Here is a 17,515-nt window from a genome sequence, read left to right on the forward strand (position 1 = left end):
ATGCTACTTGGAATAAATTAGTGTGAATGAGATGTGTTTTTGTTTGTGTATTGGTTGATTGGGTTTTAAGACACCTAGCTAGCCCAGCAATTCAACAAAAACATCAGAGCTGACAAAGTTCATCTTGAGAGTTTGAAGAAGAAGAGGAGTTGAATTACTGTCTTATTAAAGCCCTCTTGACAAAAAGGAAAGATACTGCTTTGTGAGGTATGGCAAAGGCTTTAATATTTATTAACAAAAAATTAAAAATCTATCTATCTATCTTCAACCTATCTATCTAAAAGAAGAGACATGAGCTAACTTTTAGAGCAAAAGAAGTAAGGGAAAGCAACATTTGATGAATGTTCTCTGGGTGTTAGAATTCTGTGTTGGGTAACCTGAGACAGTGGAAGACATCGGGCTTTTGAGTGAGTGGGGTCTTGATTTTGCTGCTTAGTTGTATACCAACTATGTGGATTTGAGTATGTTTTTAAAAATTTCTCTAAGCCTCATTTTTGTCTGTAAAGTATGGTGCACTTTTAATTTACAAGGTAATTGTAGGGAAAGTATCTGAAGCACAGTAAGTAGGCATTCAATACATTTTAATTTTCTTTCTTTAATCCACAGTGGAATAAATAACATAAATATTGCATGATTTGTATTAACTCACATAATAGAAGTAGACTGGAACTCAGTTTTTTGACTCTCAGCCCTAGTGGAATTAAGTAATGACTCTAAGCTGGATCATTAGAGGGAGTTAATTTACCTATACTGGAATCTAAGTTATTGAGTCTTTAAGTCCTGTCCCCTCAACCCCCTCAGCAGATCATCTCATTTGTATATTTCAGATTCTCTCTATATTTCCCCTTCTCTAATAGCCTCACTATGGGAAACTGCTTCACATACCCTTAATGTCTATGTTCTAATGAAGAATTGAAGACCAGTAAACCTTTGAAACTTTAATCCTAGAAAAAGTTGGTAAAGCCAGAAACACATCCAAGTATTTGGAAACAGAGTGATTCTCCATTTCATCTTTTTTTCTAATTACTTTGTTGTCGTCATTAGGAAATCATAAGATTTTCATCAGTGATCATCATGGAAAAATGAACAAAATAGGTAATATAAGAGAAAATTTAATGTATCTAAATAATTTTTAAAAAAATGAACAAATGCCTTGCAAATTCTATACTTCCTTGTGCCAAATAGCTTCATAATACAAAGAGTATTTATAAATGTCTACTGGTACCTTCTATGTATTTAGTAAGTAGAACTTGTCTCACTTTCGCTTAATATACTCCCCAAAGCTGGTAAAATGTTGCTTAAAATAGGTTTAAGAGTCTGGGTTAGTGGCCTTTTAATTGTGCCAAATGGTTTATTAGAGAAGAAGCTGACCTCTGTTTATTGGCTGGATTCATTTCCAGTCAAATCCAATGTTGCTTCAGTCCTGATCCTTTTCTTGTTCTACTTCCTTTTTCTCATTGCCCCCACAGCTTGTATACTCACCTTTGATTGCATTTTTATTTATTTTTATTTTATATTGGATTATAGTTGATTTACAAAGTTGCATTAGTTTCAGGTATACAGCAAAGTAATTCAGTTATGTATATACATTCTTTTTCAAATTATTTTCCCATTTTGGTTATTGCAGTATATTGAGTAGAGTTCCTTGTGCTATACAGTAGGTCTTTGTTGATTATCTATTTTAAATATAGTAGTGTGGGTAAGTCAATCCCAAACTCCCAATTTTTCTCTCCCCCTACTTTTTCCCTTTGGTAACCATAAGTTTGCTTTCTAAAGTCTGTGCGTCTGTTTCTGTTTTGTAAACAAATTTATCTGTATCTTTCTAGATTCCACATATAGGTAATATTGTATAATATTTTGTTTTTCTCTGTTTAGCTTATTTAACTTAGTATGATAATCTCTAAGTCCATCCAGTTGCTGCAGATGCTATTATTTCATTTTTTTAAATGACTGAGTAATAGTCCATTGTATATACCACATCTTCTTTATCCATCCATTCATTGGGCAATGGATATTTAAGTTGCTTCTACATCTTGGTTATTGTAAATAGACCTGCAATGAACGTTGTGGTGCATGTGTCCTTTCAAACCATAGTTTGCTCTGGATATATGCCCAGGAGTGGGATTGCTGGATCATATGGTGGTTCTATTTTTAGTTTCTTAAGTAACCTCCATACTATTCTCCATAGTGGCTATATCAATTTACATTCCTGCCAGCAATATAGGAGGACCCTCTTTTCTCCACACCCTCTCTAGTATTTATTGTTTATAGACTTTTTAATGATGGTCATTCTGACTGGTGTGAGGTGATATCTCATTATAGTTTTGATTTGAGTTTCTCTAAAAGTTACTGCTGTTGAGCATCTTTTTATGTGCCTCTCAGCCATCTGTATATGTTCTTTGGAGAAATGCCTATAAAGGTCTTCCACCCATTTTTTGATTGGATTTTTTTTTTGATATTGAGATGCATGCGTTGTTTGTAAATTTTGGAGATTAATCCCTTGTTAGTTGCATTGTTTGTAAATATTTTCTCCCATTCTGTGGGTTGTCTTTTTATTTTATTTATGGTTTCCTTTGGTGTGCAAAAGCCTTTGTTTCATTATATCCCATTTGTTTGTTTTTGGTTTTGTTTCCATTACTTTAAGAGATGAGTCAAAAAATATATTGCTATGATTTATGTGAAAGAATATTCTTCCTATGTTTTCCTCTAAGAGTTTTACAATATTTGGTATTATATTTGGATGTTTAATCCATGTTCTTGGATTGGAAGACTCAATTTTGTCAAAATGATTATGCCACCCAAGGCAATCTACAGATTCAATGAAATCCCTGTCAAATCACCAGTTTTTCACAGAACTAGAACCAAAAAAATTTAAATTTGTGTAGAGGCAGAAAAGACCCTGAATGGCCAAAGCAATCTTGAGAAAGAGAAATGAAGCTGGAGGAATCAGGCTTCCTGACTTCAAACTATACTACAAGACTATAATCATCAAAACAGTATGGTACTAGCACAGAAAACAAATATAGATTAATGGAGCAGGACAGAAAGCCCAGAAGTAAACCCACACATGTATGATTGGTTAATCTATGAGAAAGGTTGTTGTTGAGTCACGTTGTCTGACTCTTTGTGACCCCATGGACTGCAGCCCACTAGGCTCCTCTGTCCATGGTATTTCCCAGGCAAAAATACTGGACTGAGTCACCATTTGCTACTCCAGGGGATCTTCCTGGCCCAGGAATCAATCTCATATCTCCTGCTAGTCTCTTGCATTGCACACAAATTCTTTGTGCAATCTGGGGAGCCACTGGGGATTTTGACACAGAAGGCAAGACAATACAATGCAGATAAATGGTGCTGGGAAAACTGGACAGCTATATGTAAAAGAATGAAATTAAAATATTCTTTAACACCATACATAAAAATAAACTGCATGTAGTATTATTTTAAAAGGTCCTTTCTGGTTATCTCATAACTCAAAACACAGAAATCTCTCACAACACAGAGGACTATGACTTAGCAGTAGTAGTAGTGTTAGTTGCTCAGTTGTGTCTGACTCTTTTTGATCCCATGGACTGTAGCCTGCAAGGCTCCTCTGTCCATGGAATGCTCCAGGTAAGAATACTGAACTAGGTTGCCATTCCTTTCTCCAGGGGATTTTCCTGACCCAGGGATCGAATCCAGGCCTCCTGCATTGCAGGCAGATTCTTTACCATCTAAGCCACCAAGGAAACCCCAGACTATGACTTACACTCCAGCAAAACAACCAGTGCATGCAGTATGTTCAGTTTAAACTGACCTTCAGCGTCCCATATCTAAATGTCATCTTTATCTAGAAAGTTTAAGGAAAGAAGAATTTTTTTCTCTGGTGCTTCTAATTTGGCCACTGAAAATTTCTCCTCAATGCCTCATGCTCCTCCCTGACAGTACAGACGTGCTTTGAAGAATGCTTTGACTTCACTTAGTATCCTTTGGCACAGAAATGTTTTATCCATAGAATACTGATCCGCAGGTCATAGTAGAGGGAAAATCTCTGATTGTACACACCATATGACTCGTTTCTCAACAGAACTGCATCTAATTCAACTCTTCACAAAGGTTAAATATGTATACATTCCAGTTTCTAACCTTTTACCTGGTAGAGCATACCTGCTGTCTCACTGTTACCTTTCATCTTAGAAGGGGAATATGTAATTCTTTTTGAATTATTTTAGAATACTTTTGGTGTAATTTATAATGGGTAATTGCCTTCAATTTGACTAAAGCAAATCATTGATGGTCCTAACAGTCTGGAATATAATATTTTTTCATTATATTTATACTTCAGATGAATTTGGTCGAGGGATTATGGGTATCACTGATAAATATGCACTCACAGAGTAAAGGCAAATTAACATTGATTAAAGGAACTGGTAAAGTTTTATACACTTCTAAATTTCATATTTAGAGATTAACGTGTGGGGAAATTATGAATGAATGGAGTGCAGAGCACCTGGAAGAATGGAAAGTACTTTGGTTTAAGAATCAGAAACCTATACCTTGATCATAGCAGTGCTTCTAATTATGTGCACAATAGGGGCAAGTTAATCTCTTTGAGTCTCATTTACTTAACCTACAATAGATTTTGTTTGGGTGAGATTAAACATGATATTTAAATTTCTAATGATTCTTTGGTAATTAGCATTTATTCAATGATGAAAAATAATGGAATTATAATTATATATAAAGCATATGTAATGATGGATATAAATTTGCATATATATACATATAAAGCATATAAATGATGGATATATAGATATAAATTGTTTACCATTTAGAGTTAACTACCATATCAGTTCAGTTCAGTTCAGTTCAGTGTCTCAGTCATGTCTGACTCTTTGTAACCCCATGGACCACAGCACATCAGGCTTCCCTGTCCATCACCAACTTCTGGAGCTTGCTCAGACTCTTGTTCATTGAGTCAGTGATGCCATCCAACCATCTCATCCTCTGTTGTCCCCTCCTCCTGCCTTCAATCTTTCCTAGCATCAGGGTCTTTTCCAATGAGTCAGTTCTTCACATCAGGTAGCCAAAGGATTGGAGTTTCAGCTTCAGCATCAGTCCTTTCAATGAATATTCAGGACTGATTTCCTTTAGGATTGACTGGTTTGATCTCCTTGCTGTCCAAGGGACTTTCAAGAGTTTCTCCAACACCACAGTTCAAAAGCATCAATTCTTTGGTGCCCAGCTTTCTTTATGGTCCAACTCGTACATATACCCAGTTATTTGTACGTGTGTCACTACTAGTATAACAATAATTTTATTTTCTTTCACTAATAAAGTAATATGACATGTTCTATTTATCACAAACATGACTTAAAATTTGGATAGTTCTTAAAATGTTAAAAGCTGGATAGAATATGTTCTAAGTCTAATCAGAGGAATGAGACTATTCTTTTGGTCTTTCATATAATTTCTTTCTCTAATAGTGGCTTGCAATCTTGAACACCCATTGATGAATTGTACTTTAGTTTGAAATCCAAAGGTGAAAGTGGTAAAAAAAGAAGTTTGAGTTTCTGGGGGGAGGAGAAGATGATGGAGCATCAGATTCTGATTTAAGGAATTATCACTCATTTTGGTTAGATTAAATGTGCTTTGCTTTGATTTTTTTCTTTTAATCTGTAAATTTTGGGGATGATCTTTAAAGTCTGTACTAGTTTTCACATTGTGAACTTTGCCTTTTGATTTTATAGCAATAAACTTTCTACTCAAGGTATTATTTTTTGTACATATTTTTCTACTCCTTGTTATGTCTCTTTCTGTTTATAATAAACCCACATATTTTTCTTGCTAGGGAGGAGTATAATTTAATTGTTTTTATTTGACTAGAAATTACAGGACCCCATTAGCCTCCATTGCTAAGGGATATTTCAATTAATATCTTTGACAGAGAAAATCTGTGACTCATCAATATTATTTTCAGAGGTTGTGTGGTCTCAGGAAATAGCCACTTGGGGTTATGTTTAATAACGATTGCTCTGATAATCACAGTTGACTACAGTATCTGAGATCAACTCCTCAATATAAAACATTTCTTCTTATAAATGCTTTGGACAGTGATTAGACTGAGGAAAAGATAAATGTGATTGAGTTTTGCCTTCTTTGGACTTTGAATAGTATCCAGATATTTTCCTGTCATCTAGGTGTCCAAAGGTAGAAAAGAGAAATATGCATCTGACCCCATAGCAGAAGGCCTGTATTTGTTTTTGTGAGGATGAAAGAGAAGACAAAATGTAAGCTGATGAAAAGTTTATTGTCAATTTTTATGCAATACAGTTTTCTAGATCCTGTATACATGACAATAAATTAAAAAACAGCAGTACAGTGTTCCAGTGGTGGTACAAAAGATGCAAATATTCTAAATCTTAAACTACTACATTTTGTTGTTGTTGTTTAGGATACAGAATATGTTACAATGTTATTAGAGAAATTTTGGCTCCTAGACCACGTCTCTTAGCTTCTTGGATAGGTTTATCAACAATTAATAAATCAACCTGAAATATATAAAATTATTTTTAAATGCTCACTTTATTCCAGAGCATCCAATCACTTTGTCATATAGTTCTAAATATGTCCCAAATGCAATTTACAACCCATCCACTATTTTCTAAGAGCTCAATGATTATGGAGCCTTACAAAAAAAGCCTTGTACCAAACAAAAGAAACAGAATACAGTACTACAGTTAAATAGAAAATCAGACATATACCCCCACTACCAAAAGAAAGGATCATGTTAAATTTCTTAATTCCATGTTGTGTGTTTCATTTCTCCTTTGGATTAGTTCTTATCTTGAGTTAGTTTGTCTTCCTTTGGTTTCAAATTATTATTCAAAGTAATAGCACCTTTGTTCTTTGATATATTCATAGAGTGGGGTATTGCTATCTAAGTAAAAGGAACCTGAATATGTTCTCTCTCTTCCATGGTAACCTCTGACCTCAGAGTCTCTTGTCTGCTTATCATCAACATCCTGATTGTATTTTCTCATGGTACCTGATGGACTTGATCCAGACTCTTGCTTTTGCCTTTCCCCACTCCATGTGGTTACATTGCTTGATAAATACCTAAAACTATTTTCTTCAATTCCCAAAGGGGCTTGGCTATCAAGTGAGTGACTGCCACTTGACTGCCCATAGCTGTCCCTTGACTGGCCATTATTAAATACTTGTCTTTCGTTGGTGCTGAATCCAGACTGACCCTGGATATGTCCTGATTGTCCATCACTTGATCCCTGTGCTGCTAAATTTGTGCTGGATCTTACCAGCTCATGAGAATATGAATCTCCTAAGTGCTGCTGGCTGGATTCATGTACATCTATTGTATTGAACTCTGATTGTCTATGCCTCAATTCTGATTGTTCATGAATCTTTTCCCCCCAGTACCCCTTACTATCACTATGGGATCTTTGACTTCTAGTTGAACTAGAATCTGAATGGCTGTGGGCTGATAAGGGTTTTCCATGGTCAGATGCAGAGTGGTTACCTAGCTGACTGCTATGAGTAGACCCCAACCTTCCGGACTGAACATGAATATCTCTTGACTGTTCCTGAGTTGTGACTGAATGTCTATGACTAGATCCCTGTCCTTCAGTTGTACAAAATCCAGAGTGATTATGGGAATAAATTGACTGCCCATTACTTATCTCTGATTGCCCAGGACTTGAATCTTGTCTTCCTATTTTGTCAGTTGCTTTTGATCCCATATAGTCAAAACTAGAAACTGATGGTCCATGACTAGATGCTCGCTTAGTGGTAGCATGGTCTGTTGACCTAAAAGGACTAGAATTGCGACTGCTTGTTCTGCTACCACCAGAAGGTCCATAACCAGACTGCCCATAGTCATATTCGGCACTCCCATAACTGCCATGTCTCCAGGCTTGATCTGATCTATGTCTTTGTCTGCTACTAATCTGTGATGTAGAATGACTTTTACCAAAATGGGCATGAGTGTGACTTGACTGTTTGTTTGACCATGTGGATTGTCCCTGACTAGAGTGCACATGTCCAGAGGTGTCTCCTGACTGCCCATGAGCAGATCTGTGTCTCCCTCTCACTGTGGCTCCTGACTCTCCATGTTGAGATCCAGCCTGCCCATGAGTGGATCCGGAGTGTCTCTCGGAGACTTCTGAATGTCTTTCACTGTCACTAGCCTCACTGTGACAGGATCCCCGTCTTCCTGCCTGACTGGACTCTGACCGTGTAGATTGTCCCTGGCTAGAATGGCCGTGTCTGGTGGTGTCTCCTGACTGTCCATGAGCAGTTCCGTGTCTCCCTCTCACTGTGGCTCCTGACTCTCCATGTTGAGATCCAGCCTGCCCATGAGTGGATCCGGAGTGTCTCTCGGAGACTTCTGAATGCCTTTCACTGTCGCTAGCCTCACTGTGGCTGGATCCCCGTCTTCCTGCCTGACTGGACCCTGACCGTGTAGATCGTCCCTGGCTAGACTGGCCATATCTGGTGGTGTCTCCCGACTCTCCATGAGCAGTTCCGTGTCTCCCTCTCACTGTGGCTCCTGACTCTCCATGTTGAGATCCAGCCTGCCCATGAGTGGATCCTGAGTGTCTCTCGGAGACTTCTGAATGCCTTTCACTGTCGCTAGCCTCACTGTGGCTGGATCCCCGTCTTCCTGCCTGACTGGACCCTGACCGTGTAGATTGCCCCTGACTGGCGTGGCCATGTCTGGTAGTGTCTCCTGACTGTCCATGAGCAGTTCTTTGTCTTCCCCTCACTGTGGCTCCTGACTCTCCATGTTGAGATCCAGCCTGCCCATGAGTGGATCCTGAGTGTCTCTCTGAGACTTCTGAATGCCTTTCACTGTCGCTAGCCTCACTGTGGCTGGATCCCCGTCTTCCTGCCTGACTGGACCCTGACCATGTAGATTGTCCCTGACTAGTGTGGCCATGTCTGGTGGTGTCTCCTGACTGCTCATGAGCAGTTCCGTGTCTCCCTCTCACTGTGGCTCCTGACTCTCCATGTGGAGACCCAGCCTGCCCATGAGTGGATCCTGAGTGTCTCTCTGAGACTTCTGAATGTCTTTCACTGTCACTAGCCTCACTGTGACAGGATCCCCGTCTTCCTGCCCGACTGGACTCTGACCGCGTAGATTGTCCCTGGCTAGAATGGCCATATCTGGTGGTGTCTCCCGACTCTCCATGAGCAGTTCCGTGTCTCCCTCTCACTGTGGCTCCTGACTCTCCATGTTGAGATCCAGCCTGCCCATGAGTGGATCCTGAGTGTCTCTCTGAGACTTCTGAATGCCTTTCACTGTCGCTAGCCTCACTGTGGCTGGATCCCCGTCTTCCTGCCTGACTGGACCCTGACCGTGTAGATTGTCCCTGACTAGTGTGGCCATGTCTGGTGGTGTCTCCTGACTGCTCATGAGCAGTTCCGTGTCTCCCTCTCACTGTGGCTCCTGACTCTCCATGTGGAGACCCAGCCTGCCCATGAGTGGATCCTGAGTGTCTCTCTGAGACTTCTGAATGTCTTTCACTGTCACTAGCCTCACTGTGACAGGATCCCCGTCTTCCTGCCTGACTGGACTCTGACCGTGTAGATTGTCCCTGGCTAGAATGGCCGTGTCTGGTGGTGTCTCCTGACTGTCCATGAGCAGTTCCGTGTCTCCCTCTCACTGTGGCTCCTGACTCTCCATGTTGAGATCCAGCCTGCCCATGAGTGGATCCGGAGTGTCTCTCGGAGACTTCTGAATGCCTTTCACTGTCGCTAGCCTCACTGTGGCTGGATCCCCGTCTTCCTGTCTGACTGGACCCTGACCGTGTAGATCGTCCCTGGCTAGACTGGCCATATCTGGTGGTGTCTCCCGACTCTCCATGAGCAGTTCCGTGTCTCCCTCTCACTGTGGCTCCTGACTCTCCATGTTGAGATCCAGCCTGCCCATGAGTGGATCCTGAGTGTCTCTCTGAGACTTCTGAATGCCTTTCACTGTCGCTAGCCTCACTGTGGCTGGATCCCCGTCTTCCTGCCTGACTGGACCCTGACCGTGTAGATTGTCCCTGACTAGTGTGGCCATGTCTGGTGGTGTCTCCTGACTGCTCATGAGCAGTTCCGTGTCTCCCTCTCACTGTGGCTCCTGACTCTCCATGTGGAGACCCAGCCTGCCCATGAGTGGATCCTGAGTGTCTCTCTGAGACTTCTGAATGTCTTTCACTGTCACTAGCCTCACTGTGACAGGATCCCCGTCTTCCTGCCTGACTGGACTCTGACCGCGTAGATTGTCCCTGGCTAGAATGGCCATATCTGGTGGTGTCTCCCGACTCTCCATGAGCAGTTCCGTGTCTCCCTCTCACTGTGGCTCCTGACTCTCCATGTTGAGATCCAGCCTGCCCATGAGTGGATCCTGAGTGTCTCTCTGAGACTTCTGAATGCCTTTCACTGTCGCTAGCCTCACTGTGGCTGGATCCCCGTCTTCCTGCCTGACTGGACCCTGACCGTGTAGATTGTCCCTGACTAGTGTGGCCATGTCTGGTGGTGTCTCCTGACTGCTCATGAGCAGTTCCGTGTCTCCCTCTCACTGTGGCTCCTGACTCTCCATGTGGAGACCCAGCCTGCCCATGAGTGGATCCTGAGTGTCTCTCTGAGACTTCTGAATGTCTTTCACTGTCACTAGCCTCACTGTGACAGGATCCCCGTCTTCCTGCCTGACTGGACTCTGACCGTGTAGATTGTCCCTGGCTAGAATGGCCGTGTCTGGTGGTGTCTCCTGACTGTCCATGAGCAGTTCCGTGTCTCCCTCTCACTGTGGCTCCTGACTCTCCATGTTGAGATCCAGCCTGCCCATGAGTGGATCCGGAGTGTCTCTCGGAGACTTCTGAATGCCTTTCACTGTCGCTAGCCTCACTGTGGCTGGATCCCCGTCTTCCTGTCTGACTGGACTCTGACCGTGTAGATCGTCCCTGGCTAGACTGGCCATATCTGGTGGTGTCTCCCGACTCTCCATGAGCAGTTCCGTGTCTCCCTCTCACTGTGGCTCCTGACTCTCCATGTTGAGATCCAGCCTGCCCATGAGTGGATCCTGAGTGTCTCTCTGAGACTTCTGAATGCCTTTCACTGTCGCTAGCCTCACTGTGGCTGGATCCCCGTCTTCCTGCCTGACTGGACCCTGACCGTGTAGATTGCCCCTGACTGGCGTGGCCATGTCTGGTAGTGTCTCCTGACTGTCCATGAGCAGTTCTTTGTCTTCCCCTCACTGTGGCTCCTGACTCTCCATGTTGAGATCCAGCCTGCCCATGAGTGGATCCTGAGTGTCTCTCTGAGACTTCTGAATGCCTTTCACTGTCGCTAGCCTCACTGTGGCTGGATCCCCGTCTTCCTGCCTGACTGGACCCTGACCATGTAGATTGTCCCTGACTAGTGTGGCCATGTCTGGTGGTGTCTCCTGACTGCTCATGAGCAGTTCCGTGTCTCCCTCTCACTGTGGCTCCTGACTCTCCATGTGGAGACCCAGCCTGCCCATGAGTGGATCCTGAGTGTCTCTCTGAGACTTCTGAATGTCTTTCACTGTCACTAGCCTCACTGTGACAGGATCCCCGTCTTCCTGCCTGACTGGACTCTGACCGCGTAGATTGTCCCTGGCTAGAATGGCCATATCTGGTGGTGTCTCCCGACTCTCCATGAGCAGTTCCGTGTCTCCCTCTCACTGTGGCTCCTGACTCTCCATGTTGAGATCCAGCCTGCCCATGAGTGGATCCTGAGTGTCTCTCTGAGACTTCTGAATGCCTTTCACTGTCGCTAGCCTCACTGTGGCTGGATCCCCGTCTTCCTGCCTGACTGGACCCTGACCGTGTAGATTGTCCCTGACTAGTGTGGCCATGTCTGGTGGTGTCTCCTGACTGCTCATGAGCAGTTCCGTGTCTCCCTCTCACTGTGGCTCCTGACTCTCCATGTGGAGACCCAGCCTGCCCATGAGTGGATCCTGAGTGTCTCTCTGAGACTTCTGAATGTCTTTCACTGTCACTAGCCTCACTGTGACAGGATCCCCGTCTTCCTGCCTGACTGGACTCTGACCGTGTAGATTGTCCCTGGCTAGAATGGCCGTGTCTGGTGGTGTCTCCTGACTGTCCATGAGCAGTTCCGTGTCTCCCTCTCACTGTGGCTCCTGACTCTCCATGTTGAGATCCAGCCTGCCCATGAGTGGATCCGGAGTGTCTCTCGGAGACTTCTGAATGCCTTTCACTGTCGCTAGCCTCACTGTGGCTGGATCCCCGTCTTCCTGTCTGACTGGACCCTGACCGTGTAGATCGTCCCTGGCTAGACTGGCCATATCTGGTGGTGTCTCCCGACTCTCCATGAGCAGTTCCGTGTCTCCCTCTCACTGTGGCTCCTGACTCTCCATGTTGAGATCCAGCCTGCCCATGAGTGGATCCTGAGTGTCTCTCTGAGACTTCTGAATGCCTTTCACTGTCGCTAGCCTCACTGTGGCTGGATCCCCGTCTTCCTGCCTGACTGGACCCTGACCGTGTAGATTGTCCCTGACTAGTGTGGCCATGTCTGGTGGTGTCTCCTGACTGCTCATGAGCAGTTCCGTGTCTCCCTCTCACTGTGGCTCCTGACTCTCCATGTGGAGACCCAGCCTGCCCATGAGTGGATCCTGAGTGTCTCTCTGAGACTTCTGAATGTCTTTCACTGTCACTAGCCTCACTGTGACAGGATCCCCGTCTTCCTGCCTGACTGGACTCTGACCGTGTAGATTGTCCCTGGCTAGAATGGCCGTGTCTGGTGGTGTCTCCTGACTGTCCATGAGCAGTTCCGTGTCTCCCTCTCACTGTGGCTCCTGACTCTCCATGTTGAGATCCAGCCTGCCCATGAGTGGATCCGGAGTGTCTCTCGGAGACTTCTGAATGCCTTTCACTGTCGCTAGCCTCACTGTGGCTGGATCCCCTTCTTCCCGCCTGACTGGACCCAGAGTGTGTAGATTGTCCCTGACTAGAATGGCCATGTCTGGTGGTGTCTCCTGACTGTCCATGAGCAGTTCTTTGTCTTCCCCTCACTGTGGCTCCTGACTCTCTATGTTGAGATCCAGCCTGCCCATGAGTGGATCCTGAGTGTCTCTCTGAGACTTCTGAATGCCTTTCACTGTCACTAGCCTCACTGTGGCTGGATCCCCTTCTTCCCGCCTGACTGGACTCTGACCGTGTAGATTGTCCCTGGCTAGAATGGCCATGTCTCGTGGTGTCTCCTGACTGTCCATGAGCAGTTCCGTGTCTCCCTCTCACTGTGGCTCCTGACTCTCCATGTTGAGATCCAGCTTGCCCATGAGTGGATCCTGAGTGTCTCTCTGAGACTTCTGAATGCCTTTCACTGTCACTAGCCTCACTGTGGCTGGATCCCCTTCTTCCCGCCTGACTGGACCCAGACCGTGTAGATTGTCCCTGACTAGAATGGCCATGTCTGGTGGTGTCTCCTGACTGCTCATGAGCAGTTCCGTGTCTCCCTCTCACTGTGGCTCCTGACTCTCCATGTGGAGACCCAGCCTGCCCATGAGTGGATCCTGAGTGTCTCTCTGAGACTTCTGAATGTCTTTCACTGTCACTAGCCTCACTGTGACAGGATCCCCGTCTTCCTGCCTGACTGGACTCTGACCGGCGTAGATTGTCCCTGGCTAGAATGGCCATGTCTCGTGGTGTCTCCTGACTGTCCATGAGCAGTTCCGTGTCTCCCTCTCACTGTGGCTCCTGACTCTCCATGTTGAGATCCAGCTTGCCCATGAGTGGATCCTGAGTGTCTCTCTGAGACTTCTGAATGCCTTTCACTGTCACTAGCCTCACTGTGGCTGGATCCCCTTCTTCCCGCCTGACTGGACCCAGACCGTGTAGATTGTCCCTGACTAGAATGGCCATGTCTGGTGGTGTCTCCTGACTGCTCATGAGCAGTTCCGTGTCTCCCTCTCACTGTGGCTCCTGACTCTCCATGTGGAGACCCAGCCTGCCCATGAGTGGATCCTGAGTGTCTCTCTGAGACTTCTGAATGTCTTTCACTGTCACTAGCCTCACTGTGACAGGATCCCCGTCTTCCTGCCTGACTGGACTCTGACCGTGTAGATTGTCCCTGGCTAGAATGGCCATGTCTGGTGGTGTCTCCTGACTGTCCATGAGCAGTTCTTTGTCTTCCCCTCACTGTGGCTCCTGACTCTCTATGTTGAGATCCAGCCTGCCCATGAGTGGATCCTGAGTGTCTCTCTGAGACTTCTGAATGCCTTTCACTGTCACTAGCCTCACTATGACTGGATGCCAGTCTTCCTGTGTGACTCGACCCTGACCGTGTAGATTGTCCCTGGCTAGACTGGCCATATCTGGTGGTGTCTCCCGACTCTCCATGAGCAGTTCCGTGTCTCCCTCTCACTGTGGCTCCTGACTCTCCATGTTGAGATCCAGCCTGCCCATGAGTGGATCCTGAGTGTCTCTCTGAGACTTCTGAATGCCTTTCACTGTCGCTAGCCTCACTGTGGCTGGATCCCCTTCTTCCCGCCTGACTGGACCCAGACCGTGTAGATTGTCCCTGACTAGAATGGCCATGTCTGGTGGTGTCTCCTGACTGTCCATGAGCAGTTCTTTGTCTTCCCCTCACTGTGGCTCCTGACTCTCTATGTTGAGATCCAGCCTGCCCATGAGTGGATCCTGAGTGTCTTTCTGAGACTTCTGAATGCCTTTCACTGTCGCTAGCCTCACTGTGGCTGGATCCCCTTCTTCCCCACCTGACTGGACCCTGACTGTGTAGATTGTTCCTGACTTGAATGGCCATGTCTGGTGGTGTCTCCTGGACTGTCCATGAGCAGTTCTTTGTCTTCCCCTCACTGTGGCTCCTGACTCTCTATGTTGAGATCCAGCCTGCCCATGAGTGGATCCTGAGTGTCTCTCCTGAGACTTCTGAATGCCTTTCCACTGTCACTAGCCTCACTGTGGCTGGATCCCCGTCTTCCTGCCTGACTGGACTCTGACCGTGTAGATTGTCCCTGAGTCGCTTGGCCATGTCTGGTGGTGTCTCCTGAACGTCCATGAGCAGTTCCGTGTCTCCCTCTCACTGTGGCTTCCTGACTCTCCATGTTGAGATCCAGCCTGCCCATGAGTGGATCCTGAGTGTCTCTCTGATAATTCTGAATGCCTTTCACTGTCGCTAGCCTCACTGTGACTGAATTGCCTTCCTCCCACCTGACTAGACCCTGTGTGAGCAGAATGTCCCTGACTAGAGTGGCCATGTCTGGTTGTGTCTTCTGAATGTCCATGAGCAGTTCCGTGTCTCCCCCTCACTGTGCCTCCTGACTCTCCATGTTGAGATCCAGCCTGCCCTTGAGCAGATCTTGAGTGTCTCTGTGAGACTTCTGAATGCCTTTCACTATCACTAGAGGACTGACATGAGCCTGATCTATGTTGTCCAAAGCCAGAAGACTGACTTGAACTTGACCCATGTTGGCCAAAGCCAGATGATTGTCCTGAGCCCAATTCATGATGGCCATAGCCAGACTGCTGTGATCTACATTCATGGTGTTCAAAGCCAGAAGACTGACCAGAGCTTGAACCAGCTTGGCCAAAGCCCGAGGATTGACCTGAACCAGATCCATGTTGGCCACAAGTAGACTGTCCTGATATAGACTTCTGGTGTCCCAAAGCCTGAGGATTGAGCTGAGCCTGATCCATATTGTCCCTCACCAGAGTACTGACATGAGCCTGACCCATGTTGACCATAGCAAGCCTGTCCTGATGTAGACTCATGGTGTCCAAAGCCAGAGGACTGACCTGAGCTACATCCACAATGCCCAAAGCCAGAGTACTGACCTGAGCCTGACCCATGTTGGCCAAAGCCAGAATATTGACCTGAGCTGGATCTATGTTGACCACATTTAGAAGTTTCATTTGAACTACACCTCTTTTGATGAGAGTTTGAAGAGTATCCACCGGAACCAGATCCATGTTGACTATAAGTAGAAGACTGACTTACTCCTGACCCATATTGTCCACAACAAAGGACTGACATGAACCTTTTCCCTGTTGTCTTCCACAATTCTGTGGTTGACCACATGTTCTAGATCCATATCCTTTCTCCTAGTAGACTGGCTACCGGAGCTAGGCTCATGTTGACCATATCCAGAGGCCCAACCTCCGGAGATACATCTATGACCTTCTCCACTACTTCCTGATTGATAACCTGATTGTGTATAGCTAGATTGGTTTCCTTGCTCTCCAAATCTACCTGCCTGACAAGAACTAGAAGTGGTTTTTCGTCTTCCACACCCACCTGAATTGCTGGAACCACATGCATGACTTTCCCTCCCACCATCTCCTGAACATTTAGAGCTAGACCCATGTTTTTGTCCTGCATAACTTGACTGAGTAGAGTTTGATTCATATTCATATGACAGACCACCATGACCTCTCCATCTACCACATCCAGACTTGTATTCCCCCAGATACCCTAGAGGGGCTAACATGTGACTTGTTCTTTTTCCCTCCATTCCTCCAGAGCTGGAACCATGCCTTTCTTTGCCATTACTCCATGAGTAACCAGAGCTGGACCCATGGCGCCTTTTTTCAGATCCCTTTTGGTTCTCTGAGCTAGATAAACCCCTTGCCTTCCCAGCCTTCTGGAGCCGGACCCATGTCTGTGTTTTGGAGTTCCCCTAGAGCTCCCAGATATAACCATGCTCCTCTCCCTCACTCCAACTTGAATATCTGTAACCTGAGTTTTGTCCTGACGTATCCTCTTCTTCGCCTCCTGTTTCACTTTCTTCCTCTCGGTGTCGGTGACTACGCCTGCGCTTTTTTGACCCTGAAGCTTTGCAGTATTCTTTGCTGAGAACCTTGTTGCAGCCATAGCCAGTTTGAATACCATCAGAAGAAACTCAGTAAAGTCCAGTCTTCGGTCATGATCTCGGTCCAGCATATGCATGATGATATCCACTGTGTCTGGATCATCTGGGTTCTGTGTACAAGCAACACACCAAAGAAGATCTGGTCAGCCTAGTCCATATGCTCAGCTAAAATATCTGGGTAAAGCTGTAGAACTGTGGGAGGCTTCCCTTGTGGCTCAGGAAAGAATCTGCCTGCAATGTGGAGACCTAGGTTCGATCCTGGGATGGAAGATCTCCTGGAGAAGGGAAAGGCTACCCACTCAAGGATTCTGGCCTGGAGAATTCCATGGGCTGTATAATCCATGGGATTGCAAAGAGTCAGACACGACTGAGGGAATGTTTGATGTTAGGTATTTTAATCCAATCAAGAAATACTTTCGGCTAAAACAGCCTAACAACACCTAGCAGGTGTGAAGAGGTAATAAGAAAGAATATAGGCATTGGGATCCTCAGCGCATACAATTCAAGGACCTAAGCTAGAGAAGTAGATTCTCAGGTATGGTAAATAAGGGGGAGTTGAATAAACCAAATTCAGTACCTGGTGTGTTAACATACATTTAAAACCTTGCCTGATAATATATTCTATGTTATGATCTATAACTTTGAAGCTAATAACTGAGTCCT

At 45.2% G+C, this 17,515-nt stretch overlaps 1 protein-coding gene and 1 pseudogene across 2 annotated transcripts; both read right to left on the reverse strand.

The window, feature by feature from the left end:
• Positions 1-6,270: 6,270 nt before the first annotated feature.
• Positions 6,271-14,259, reverse strand: LOC108634870 (filaggrin-2-like). Of its 2 annotated transcripts, none has more exons than XM_018045216.1 (2): positions 13,058-14,259; positions 6,271-12,832 (listed from the first exon to the last, which is right to left on the reverse strand). In XM_018045216.1, exons 1-2 carry the CDS (start codon positions 13,686-13,688, stop codon positions 6,861-6,863), a joined length of 6,603 nt encoding a protein of 2,200 aa, XP_017900705.1. In that variant the 5' UTR covers positions 13,689-14,259; the 3' UTR covers positions 6,271-6,860. The 2 variants fall into 2 exon arrangements, with proteins under 2 accessions (XP_017900705.1, XP_017900704.1); XM_018045215.1 differs by having other exon boundaries at positions 6,271-8,682; positions 8,908-14,259.
• Positions 14,260-14,277: 18 nt separating this feature from the next.
• Positions 14,278-16,962, reverse strand: LOC108634869 (annotated as a pseudogene).
• Positions 16,963-17,515: the final 553 nt, after the last annotated feature.

Source organism: Capra hircus, unplaced genomic scaffold (assembly GCF_001704415.2).
Source record: "Capra hircus breed San Clemente unplaced genomic scaffold, ASM170441v1, whole genome shotgun sequence".
In the NCBI taxonomy this organism is placed as follows: domain Eukaryota; kingdom Metazoa; phylum Chordata; class Mammalia; order Artiodactyla; family Bovidae; genus Capra; species Capra hircus.